Below are 12,727 nucleotides of genomic sequence, written 5' to 3'. Positions count from 1 at the left end.
CTTCTAGAGAGTGTCTGCCATATTTGTTCAAATAAAAGCCCCAGGGTTAAATATATAACAAATATAATAAAAAAAACTTTAAAAAATCTTCTTTAAAAAAAACCCAAAGTGCACGAGCTTAGATATTATGCATGAAACATCTTCAAATGGGTGTCAACAAAGTTTGTTCAAATATAAGCCCTAGGGTCAAAAGTAGCCTCGCCCCAGGTGGTCATTGGTCTTCCTTATATACACACAGGGGTTCCGTTAATGGAAGTTTGGGAGTCATTTACTCCTTGATTTTGGCTTGTGACTTCCAAAACAAAATACTTTCTCTTCCTTACCTATATAATGTGACTCCCAATATCAGAGATTTTGTAGTGTCTGACTTCCAAATGGAAGCCCTGTACACATGTTAAAACTTAAAGACTCTTCTTGTGAAAATCCAAAAGAACTAGAACTTAGATATTTTGCATAAAACATCTTCTAGTGGATGTCTACCAAGTATGTTCAAAGGAAAGGCCTTGGGTCACAATTGGCCCAGCCCTAGGGGTCATTGATTTTCCTTATATGTACTGTAAATCCTGTATTTTTCCTGATGTTTTGATTTTTGCTATTTCTTCTGGGGTGAAAGAGTCTCCACTTAAACCTTTTGACCTATTTCTTAAAAAAACTTAAAAATCTTCTTTGAAAAAACCCGAATAGCTAGAGTTTAGATATTAAGCATGAAACATTTTCTACTAAGTGTCTACAAAGATTGTTCAAATAAAAGCCCTTGGGTCAAACCTGGCCCTGCCCCTAGTGTCTTATTGTTTTTAATTATTGTAAAGAAAAAACTTGACCAGCTAGACCTTAGATGTTAAGCATGAAACATCTTCTAAAGGGTATCTACCAAGTTTGTTCAAATAAAAGCCCTGGGGTTTAAACTGTCCCTGCTCCGGGGGCCTATATACAGGTGAGCAACTTCAGGGCCATCATGGCCCTCTTGTTTGGAGTAAGCTATCATTATGACACCAGAGGGGTAAGCTAAATGAAATCATTTGACCCTTGAGTTTCAGTCTAATGTACATCCTGTCTAAGAATATCAGATATGATAATCAAGTGATATCACTTTGCATTATTTTCTTCAGATTTAAGTGAATTTGAAAAACCTTGGCACAATTTTTGTTAGAACTTTCAGGCTAGTTAAAAATGGTACGGGCTAAATGATATTTTATGGACAAAGCCAAAATGTCTATTACCATAAAAAGTTCTTTGTGCAGACTGCTAGGTGCGTAACATTGTACACCAAATTTTTTTCAGGCATATAAACAATATAACTTCAATTAATCATAAGAGTTAGTATGAATAGATACTTCTAGCCTACGGATACTATTTTGATACCAGTAATTGGCTATAAATTAGTTATTAATGAATGGATGTTACCATACAATCCTTGTGACAAGACAATAAAAAAGATTTAATTGATTAATTTTGCTACACTTGACCTTGACCTTTAAATGACCATCAAGGTCAAATATCGAATATAGCTTAGAATATTATCTTTTTTATTATACTGAAAAAAAATACTTAAAGGGAGATATAAGAAATATCTCATGGGGAATATTCCATGTGAGGATGTTATGGACATAAGAATATATTGAGGGCTGATAAAAGGAATTATTAACCTTTAATACAGATAAATAGGAAGCATTTAATCACCATAATGCTTAAGTAAAGTGTGTCAAGCAACAATTGACATAATATAATAAATATTTCAAAAATATGTTGTTGCTTACAAATTTTGATACAATTACAGATATATATCCAAAATATAGCAAAGTACTATTTAAAGAATTTTTTATATTTTACAGGTATGCACTGATCATCCGGAGTTGTCTTCATGTTGAAAGCATGGCAGAAGATATAATTGACCTCACTAATTTGCAGGATAATACCAGGTAAAGGCTTAAAAATTAAAGCAAGAAATGAAATGTTATATTAAAAGCAAATTGGAACATCATATTAATGCTGTTAGCCAATTGTAAAAAAGTTGGTTGTTATCCCTATATGATAAAAAAATAAAAAAAGGTTAATTATTCTGTCAGCATGATAAAAAGATCCTAATGAGAAGTCTATCCTAATAAAGAAATATGAAATTAAAATTTTCTTGGATGCTTATGCAGTAGAACTTAAATATGTGGCTGAATAGAGAATAACATGCTATATCTTTAGATATCAATTTAATCAGGCGAGGCTGAATTAAGCCTTGCCCTTTCTGTCCATATCGGCCTTTTCTGATAAAATTGATATCCAAAGATGGAAGCATGTTTTTCTATTTATCATGTAACACATAAATTACAAAATGATCTTTCAAATGACGATTTTTGTACAAAGAATTATTTCTTTCACCCCTGAAACTAAGAATCAGCTTGAAAATGGCCGTCTTGTTTTCTCTCAATTTGAAATTATTTCCTTTGATAATAGACAGAACATTATTAAGTGTGATAGAATAAGATTTTTACCTTTAAACATCAATAAAAAAATTATTCCTATGAATTACATCAAAAAAATATTCCTATGAATTACATAAACTTTATTGCACTTTTTATTGAAATATTAAATTCTAAAGTTCTCAATAATTTAAGTTTCAATCATATCAACAATTAAATTCAAGCTACACAAACATGCATCTTATGTTCCGAACAGACTTTGCTCAGTAACTTAATAATAATCTGTTAAACCTGTTTTATTGTAAGTTTAACTGTAGTTACCTTTATCTTATTTATGAATGTATTGTAATTATACTTGGACATCAAAATATTTAAGGTTTACCTTATCAAGGCACTGACTGTAATTTGACATTGACCATAAGTTGACTATAATTTTCATAAAATTGGTAATAACCTTGTCTGTCTAGGTCAAGTTATTGAAATTGGCTTTAACTGACTTTGTTATTGCTAGTAATCAATGGATTTGATTCATACTTGGATTATGTTGGTGATAAAACCAACAATACATGATAAATATGATCTTGATTTCAAAATGATATCGAACATCAAAGTCAAATTATTGAATTATTGAACATGCATAAATTGTCATAATTTTGTCATTCTTTTATTACAAATTTTATTAATTGAACACTTCTGGCAAAACATACACATTAGAATTTTTAAGTATGACCTCACCTCAAAAGGGCTTCTGTTGGTAATGTTTCCAAATGTTGCTTAATGTTGATTAATTTATTGATTCATACTATGAAATAATCATGTTTAGCAAAATCAGCATGTACCTTTGAATGATTTTTACAATACCATCAAAGGTCCTTTGTCCACCCATTGAGAAACCTTTGGTCTTGCCGAAATTTTCATTAAGGTTCAACCGATGCAGCGTGGAGGGAGTTTGGGTTGAAGGACTTGTTCACTTTACTTCATGTTTTTTGAGTTATTGCCCTTTCTTAATTTTCTTACTTAATAGGCTTGTCCAGAGCATAACTGTTAATATTTTTCCTTAATATATATAGGCTTGTCCAGCGCATAACTTTGTCACTATAAGTCCTCCATTTGATGTCAGTGTAAAAATTTTCCATGGTATTTTTAATAATATAACAGTTTCATTAATCCTGATGTAACATTGTTACAATCAGTTCAAATGCCTCTAAAGTTAAAGGTACATGTCATTGTAAGAGCAGTGTTTATAAATAACCTTAAGAAGAAAATGCTGAAGTGACAGCTATACTGTTCACAAGGCGACACATCACAAGCACAGTTCTAGTGTTATTTATGTACAGATTTTATTTAAACTTGAAAGAAACAAGACTTGCTACCAAACAAACATAGTGAAAAACTTAGATGTGACTAAATCAGGGTCAAATTAATGAAATTTTCTAGTTTTTTTCTGTAACTTGCTAAAACTTTGTTATTTATGAATGGATTAACTTCTTATTAAGAAACATCTTTTAGGTCAGAACGGGTTCAACCGTCATGTATATCAAACTCAAATTGACCTTGACTCGTGTATGACGTATTATTTTATTAAAATTGTTTTATTTTTTCTTATTATTGCTTTAATTGGCTGTAACTTTGTAATTAATCAATGGATTATTTTCATACTTAGAAAAGATTTGTAAGACATTCTTAAAGGTTTAACTAACCTTGACATTGGGCTTTAAATGACCTTGACCATCAAGATCAAAGTATTGAATTTTGGTTAAGTTTTCATAATTTTTTATGCTCCCCAAAGCATATAGTCGCCGCTTTGTCTGTCCGTCAGTCTGCTATTCTTGTCCAGGACATAACTGCTAGATAGATGCATCATATTGGTCATCAGTATATTTTTTTTTTAAAAAGGCAACAATCTCATTTGAATATAGGAATGACATACCGTAAATTATTTTAATTAAACAATGGAAGCAGAAGTAAAACATATCATTGAAATATTTATGTCACTATAGAAATAAAGAGTGCTGAAATTTAAGACCCCAATAGTTTAATAAAATATCATAGAATACTAAGCCTGCCAAAACTAATACATAATTTAAGTCTCAAACTTCTTGCATACATATTATAGTCAGAGCACAAAAAACATGAACTTTAATTGAATTTAGATATACAAATAATTTTTAATGGTTTAAATTCTTTTTTAGATGCTCAGAAACAAGATGGAATATATGGGAAAAACACAGAACATCAAACATTGTACCTGATGCAACTTTAATGTTCAGAAGCCGGAGGTTCTTGCCAAATGAAGACTTCATAATCACAGATACAAGTAATTTAAAACGGATTCCACCACAGACTTTACTTATAAAACTAAGAGGAGAGCTACTTTCAAGGAAAAATTATGTGCTTGTATGGGATGGGTATGGTGTTTTTGACTGGAATGCTTTAAATTCCTTGAGCAATTTGTACCAAAAAAAAATTGTATCAAATGAAGTTGAAGAAGAATTTCAATGGATAAGAAAAAATGGTATTAATGATTCCCAAGTTGATGGTTATATGTTCAAAGTATGGCACAAGTCCCAATCCAACAAAGACAGAGAATCTTTATTGTGCAAGCGTCTACTTACAGATGGGATTATTCAAGAGGTGCTTGACATTTGCAACAAAACTAGCTCAACTCTAGATAACAAAAGCCAGTTTCTCCTGCTAAACAACATAGATAATTATGTCATCAAACCAGAAACAGAAGAAATACACCTTGTTATTAATGTTACAAGAAGAAAATCAACTGTTTATGTGACTCCATTGATGGAAGAGGGGAGTCATTGGACTTACCTCTATATAAATCGCAAATCCAATTCTGCTGTTTATAGTGATTCACTTGGATAGGCATTTCCAACTGACCTTAATCAAAAACTGTTAGATATATCAAGCAAATTTACAGGAATAACAGTAAAAATGTTGCACCATCCAAATATAACACAGAGGCAACATGCATGTTCAACAAACTGCAGTAAATTTGCACCATTGCAGTCCTGTGGTAATGTTTGTGGTGTGGCTTCACTGATCCTTTGTATTCTGTCCTTTGAGAAAACACTATGGAAAGAAACTATGGGTGTTGAAAGATCCCAAATGAAAAACTGGAACATTTTAAACATGATAAGGGATCCTACTGCTTATTCAAACCAGCTGAGAATGATGCTTATGTCATGTATTGAACTGGACAAAATATCAGTTGATGTACTGTTTGACTTTTCTCAAAATGGAAATGCTACTCCATTGAAATATGAATATAGTGTACTCCAACATTGTGAAGAAAACAAAGGACAAGTCAAGCATGAATTGAAAGACTTCATTACAGGTTCATTGAAACGTAAAAATGTTAGTGACCATTATGATAAGAAAAAGAAAGCCAAAAAGACACCAGTGCAGGAAGTAAATGGAAAACAAAACATACAATCATTGATATATAAATTCCAAAAAGAAAGTAAATCCCCACAAAAACCAGTTGGCTGTAAATTGGTAAATGAAAATGATAGTACATGCATAAAAATGAATGGACATTCAAAAGAATCTGAACCGATTTTAAGAAATAATCAAGAAAATTGTGTTAATGAAAACATAAAAACTACAGAAGAAAGACAAGAAAGTTTGAGTGGGACAGAGCAACACATAAATAGGAGTAAGATAGTAAGTAAAGTGACAGAAAGTTTAAATGAAGAGGAAAAAAAATGTTAAAGGAAGTCTTGAAAGCCAAAAATAGCAAGCGGAAACAAAAAACAGGGAAAAGTGAAAAGAAAATTAAAGAGCAAACAATCCAGTCGCTTTTTGAAAGACAGTCAGATAAAGAACCAGCATCAAAATCAAGTTCTGACTCAAACTTGAAAACATTTCCAGATCATGTCTATACATCTGGATTGACATTCAAAGGTCTTTCTAAATGTTTTTACTTCAACAATGGCAGGAACATAGGAAAAAACGCCAAAAGAAATGATAACAGAAATGAAAATCCCTTACTCGAAGAAGATGGTAAAACTGTTGGTTTGAAAAGATTAACAAGAGGAAACAGAGATTCAAAAAAAGATTTAATAAGTAAGGTCCTAGACTTTATCAAGAATAATGGCCCTGTGATAAAAACACAACATGTTTGTAGCTATTATCAAACATTAATTAAGTCTAATGCTAGAGCAATGTCAAGTGAATTCATAGAAAAACTTGGGAAATATTCAGAGATAAAACAGATATATGTGAATGGAACTGGCTACATTATAACTGGTGAAAATCAACATGTTTCACCTTTAATTAAACAATTAGAAGAGATGAGCAGAAGCAAAGACCAGGAGAATGTTAAACATTTGATTAAGAACAGAATAAAAAATACATATACAGGTGCAATCAAATCTTTAAAAGACCCTCATGACAAACAAATATTGAAAGGCTTGATGGCTAACATTACCACTGCAGAATTTATGACACAATTAGAGGGGAAAAAGAATAAATCTGGATACATGAACAGTAGGGATACACTTGATCTTAGAGTAAAGGAATACCAAAATATTGAACAGACATGTCTTTCCGTAAGGAATGACATGACAAATCAGCAACAAGCAGCATTCTATAAACGGATGATTACAAGAAGAAAGACGAAAGAATTGAAGACTGTGTTTGAAGGCAGGGGTAGGATGTTAAAGTGTGAACAGTACCCTGATCTTGCTGCTGTGCTGGAGTTCTGCTTTAGTGAATATAACCCTCGAAATGCAAACGGTGGTTTGGAAAGTCATCCACGTTTGACAGATGGCATTCTGTACAGAAGTTGTGATAATAGCAAAACAATGAAGCAGGCGAGGGAAATAATAATGGCAGTTGCCCCAGAGGGTTTTCAGATTTCCCTGTCTTCATGTTATAACTACACAGAAAATTATCGCTCCAATTCTCATCAAGCTATTCAGCACCATGCCGGAAAAAATATAAATGCAAAGATTGCCTTGAATGCACCACAAAGAACCGGAGTTCCCCAACTGGTTGTCAATTTACATTGGTCCTCTGCAAACGCTAACATAATTCTTGACATGGCCTATGAAAGGCAAGACTCAACCTTTGTGGATTCGAAAGATGCTAAGGCAATTGTTTGTGCCAATGTTGCCCCTGTCCAAAAACCAGGTAGAACATGGAAAAAGAGGGTATATCTAGATCATGACTGGGATCAAAGCAAAACATTCGCCATCACTCCAATGACTCATTTGATTCTGCAGACAGAAAAACAGGTCCAAATTACATCTGGTGGAACTGTCATCAGAACAAAACGAACAGGAAGGGGCATTTCTATTTTAAACTTGTCATATTTTGAGCCAGAAACTGCTTTCAAAACTCTGAATGAAATTTTCATAATGATGATTCACCCTGAAACGTCACATTTCTTCAGAAACCCTGACAGTGGTGAATTTAAGAAAGACTTTGTTTTCGTTGTGGACAATGGACCATCAACTGCTCCAAATAATTTGATAGTAAAGATGTGTCTCCTTCGACTTTTTCATTTTTTGAAATTACGCAGTCTTTGCCAGGTGTCTTATGCTGAATATAATAGCAAACGGAACCCTGTGGAGAGAGTTCATGCCGAAGAAAATAAAGCATTGTCAAGACATGGACCATTTAAGGTTGAAACCAAGTTCATAAAAGTTGGTTCGAATGACCATAAAATTGTAATGGAAAACATGCTACATGAGGTATCTTCATGTTTAAGAAGTGGTACTTTCAACAATGAGAGCCTTATTACTGTACGTGGCACGCAATAGGATTCTAATGTATTTTCTGATGAGAAGGAATTGAAGAGTTTTTTGACACTTCATGATGATATAAAAGAGTTGAATGAATCAACCTACATAGTGAACAATAATAAAACCACTCAAGAACTTAATCTAATTTTGGATGTTGACATGACATTCGAGAGAAAGTATGCAGATGACCTGTATGAAATAGGTGCAAATGCAATCTCAAATAAGTATACTTTCAGAGTATGTGAAAATGAAGAAGGTCATCTGCAGCCTATTCCAGATTATATAAAGTTTCAAAGAACAGGAGAGTTACATTATTGTGATTATGAAAATACAAAACATATTTTCCAAATAAGTGACAACAATGAGGTGAAGAATCAAACAGACTTTTTCCTACCATCAAAGGTTTTATATATGGCCTTTTTGATTTTCGACAATCCACCCCAGTACATTAAACAGCAAATATCAATGCTATCATGGATTCCCCCTGATGATGTGGAAAAATACATGAAGCAGAAAGAGGAGGAAGAAAAGAAATTAGCAGAGAAAGACAAAGAGTATATGAAGTGGAAGGGAAATTCCCTGTTTAGGCTTAAAAAAAGGGAATTAATCAACATGTGCAAGCAGAATAATGTTAACCATGAGGGCACAAAAGTAGATTTGATAAAGCGCTATGACACAAGAGGATGCTATCAACGAAGAAATAATATATTCTGGAGAACTTGAAACAGTGCCAAATACATTATCAGGTATATCTTCTTTGACTGTATCAACAATTAGAAGTATTCTCTTTCACCACGGGATAAGAATAGTCGGGTCTAAAGAAGAACTGGTTCTAAGACTCTTCATGTTAAAGCACCAGCCAGATTTAATATCTAAACGGGAGAGAGAAGGTCTTTCAGACCTTATAAAAACGTGTGAACATTTCATAAAAATTCAAGTGCAAAAGCAGCTTGTGTCATTAGATCATGAAAGAACATTTTCATCAAATCAACTTTCAACGACTAGACAGAAAGTCTTAAACAACCCTGTTTCAAGTGTAACATTTCAATTGCCTGTACATATTCAAGAAAAAAACCTACCAGACCTTTTTAACACTCTGAAAGAATATATACTTGACATAGAAAAACAAAAAAAAACACAACCAAAGCTACCAAATCCCTCATGAGTATGAAAACACCAGGAAATACCATAAAGGTCAAGTGGTTGAGAGAAGAGGTCTCTGGCACAGGCTGGCAGCCAGGTAGTTATAGCTTTTCAAAATTTTGGTAGGAATTTGATAAACTGGTAATACTATTTTTTATCTTGTGTAGTGTGTAATATGCAATAGTCATAGTACTTGAGTCGTGCACTGCACGAGTATTTCGTGCCAACTGAACTATAGTTGAAACAATTTTCAGAAACATGTATTCATTCCGTTTAGTATTCAGTATAAGGTCGTCCAACTTGCTGGAAATATCTTATGAAAAATACAAAAATGTGAAATGAGAAATTTAAATAGAAATTAACACAACACTCCTTTACGACAAGAAAAAATATACAATTACATACTAGTATTTAATTGTTTTTATACAAAACTTATTTTCATGAAAAAAGTACAATCCGAACCTTGTCTTGATATTTAAACTAGAAGATTAACTAACAACCTTATCTACTGCATTAAGCTGACAGTTGATTAATTTGTCAATAATTTAATTTTTGTCACAGGTCTGTTTGACTTGAGAAAAATTAATTTGTTCTACCCTTATAGGGGAAATTTGGGACCAAGGATTTAAATTTAATATCAGAGACGTATGGCCCTAATTTTTTTTTTTTTGCTACAAAATAGTTTGTAATTTGATATGTAATTCACACATTTAATTAACAACCCCATATTTAAATATTTTTATGGTTTGTTGTCATGGTTTCAACATAATCAATCATGGTATTTACAGCTGTCATTAATATCAATGTATTGTGGATATTTTTCTGTTGATTAATAATTGATACACATGTGAAAAAATCGATAAGTTTGATTCATTATTTAAATGCCTTTAAATTATGAAAATTCACTCAACACACATATTCAGGACCAAGCTATTGTCACATTTCATAGCAGTGATGACAAAATTGGTCAGAAAAAAATCTGAAATATGAAAATGAATTATTTGCAAGAATAATAATTGACTTTTTAAGTAATGATTAAAACAATATACAAGATAAATTCAACCAATACAGAGAGCAGTTCATGCTACCTATCAGAATCGTATTTTGTCATAATATTCATTCAATAATAACTGTTATAATCAGAATCATGTGGTTCATAAATATAGAGAAATATATATTACACAAAGAATTAATGTTGTAAATATGCTAATTTTTATGCTGTATGTTTCACAGGCTGGTATAGTGCTAAAGTGATTGCTTTCAATGAAGATATTGATGAGCTTACTGTGGAATACATCGAGGAGAAGGACTGTACATACACCATGAAATTCACCGATATGGTTTCAAAAGGTTTTATTGAACCATCTAAACCTCTTCTTGCCATGTTAGAAACATATGAAAGGCTGTTAACTGTTGGACAAATTGTAGAAATAAAATGGACATCTGAAGAACTAAAAGGAACAAACTGGCGAGCAGGTAATGAAAGTCCACAAAAAACAACAACATTTTTTATATACATTTGGATGGATGTCAGCACAAACTTATGTTTAATATTCTTTTGTAGTAAACATTATTATACATACAAAGGCTTCAGAGATTGGATAATACCTGCTACTTTTGACTTACTAATTCCATCATCATGAAAATTAAACTTGAGATTTTGGAAGCTGTTCTGCCTCAATTTTAAAATCAAGTTAATAGTCCTCAAGTTAATAGTTATATGTTAGAAAGTTATATGGAAACACCAAGTTGATTGTGTTATGATAAATATAATCCTCTTTTTATTTTTCCCTAGAGGATGGCAGAGAATTGATTGTTAATAATGTTACAACTAGTATATGCTTTGCATTTCCAATAAGCTTATAAATTCATTTCTGTTTTTTGTTGGTCCAAAACTGCTTTGAAACTATTCTTCATTTCTGTTTTCAAGAAAAAAATGTTAAACTGCCTTTTCTTTTTTGGAGAACAAAGGAGAGTTGCCAAATAAGTTTAACATTAAAAAAATGCAAGTTTCCTTTGATTTAGACTTTTAATGGGCAACTGTTTAATCAGTTAAAACATTGCATTGTCTGTTACAGGCTTGTATGAAGCAGTTGTGGTAGCAGTAGATGCTTGTGAAGACACAATAACTGTATGCTACAAGGATGAGGAAAACTGCACATACGTTTTGGAAGTTTCACCAGCTTTGAACAGTTCAATTCGCCTAAAGAAATAACCCAATGTGTATGAGGGCTGTTCAAAAAAGTCATGGACTTTTCACATTTTTTCATTTGCATTCACGATTTTGCAAGAGTCAAATATTGGATCATGTCAAGACAGTGAAGAAATCAATAAAATATGTGTATTTATAACAATTATGTGAAAATTACAAATAACAAGGGCTACATGAGCCGGCTCAAGCTCATGATAAAAAAGGCGTTCGTGCAAAATGTCACCATTGTCAATATTTCTGAAAGTACTCTTTACGCATATATCCTGATGAATGATTTAAGTAGTGTTTAAATGGAATTGTGTATATAGACCTTATGCAGAAATTAAACATGCAGGACAGCACATGAAAAAGCACATGTATAAATGTATGTAAGATGAGCCCCATTTTAGACCTGAGAAATAGCTCATGTACAAATGTATGCCGGATGAGCCCCTTTTTAGCCCTGAGAAATAGCACATGTACAAATGTATGCGAGATGAGCCCCATTTTAGACCTGAGAAATAGCACATGTACAAATGTATGCGAGATGAGCCCCATTTTAGACCTGAGAAATAGCACATGTACAAATGTATGCAAGATGAGCCCAATTTTAGACCTGAGAAATAGCACATGTATAAATGTATGCAAGATGAGTCCTATTTTAGACCTGAGAAATACTACATGTATAATGTATGCCGGATGGGTCCCATTTTAGACCTGAGAAATAGCACATGTACAAATGTATGCAAGATGAGCCCCATTTTAGACCTGAGAAATAGCACATGTACAAATGTATGCAAGATGAGCCCCTTTTTTAGACCTGAGAAATAGCACATGTACAAATGTATGCAAGATGAGCCCCATTTTAGACCAGAGAAATAGCACATGTACAAATGTATGCCGTATGAGCCCCATTTTAGACCTGAGAAATAGCTCATGTACAAATGTATGCAAGATGAGCCCCATTTTAGACCTGAGAAATAGCACATGTATAATGTATGCAAGATGAGCCCCATTTTAGACCAGAGAAATAGCTCATGTACAAATGTATGCCGGATTAACCCAATTTTAGACCTGAGAAATAGCACATGTACAAATGTATGCGAGATGAGCCCCATTTTAGACCTGAGAAATAGCACATGTCGGATGTATGTGAGATGAGCCCCGTTTTAGACCTGAGAAATAGCACATGTATAAATGTCTGCAAGATGAGCCCCATT

At 32.7% G+C, this 12,727-nt stretch overlaps 2 protein-coding genes across 2 annotated transcripts; both read left to right on the top strand.

Annotated features, from left to right (window-relative positions):
• Positions 1–1,830: 1,830 nt before the first annotated feature.
• On the top strand, positions 1,831–8,222 carry LOC132747483 (uncharacterized). Its single transcript, XM_060736880.1, has 2 exons — positions 1,831–1,919; positions 4,604–8,222. Exon 2 carries the CDS (start codon positions 6,131–6,133, stop codon positions 8,189–8,191), a length of 2,061 nt encoding a protein of 686 aa, XP_060592863.1. The 5' UTR covers positions 1,831–1,919; positions 4,604–6,130; the 3' UTR covers positions 8,192–8,222.
• A 627-nt stretch (positions 8,223–8,849) lies between these two features.
• Positions 8,850–11,920, top strand: LOC132747482 (uncharacterized). Its single transcript, XM_060736879.1, has 3 exons — positions 8,850–9,413; positions 10,550–10,792; positions 11,395–11,920. Exons 1-3 carry the CDS (start codon positions 9,335–9,337, stop codon positions 11,529–11,531), a joined length of 459 nt encoding a protein of 152 aa, XP_060592862.1. The 5' UTR covers positions 8,850–9,334; the 3' UTR covers positions 11,532–11,920.
• The last annotated feature ends 807 nt before the right edge of the window (positions 11,921–12,727 follow it).

The sequence above is a fragment of the Ruditapes philippinarum genome, unplaced genomic scaffold, assembly GCF_026571515.1.
Source record: "Ruditapes philippinarum isolate M1 unplaced genomic scaffold, ASM2657151v2 ctg5084_1_1_1_1, whole genome shotgun sequence".
NCBI classification, from domain to species: Eukaryota; Metazoa; Mollusca; class Bivalvia; order Venerida; family Veneridae; genus Ruditapes; species Ruditapes philippinarum.
Note: the sequence above shows the minus strand (reverse complement) of the source record. Positions and strands in the feature narration are given on the sequence as shown.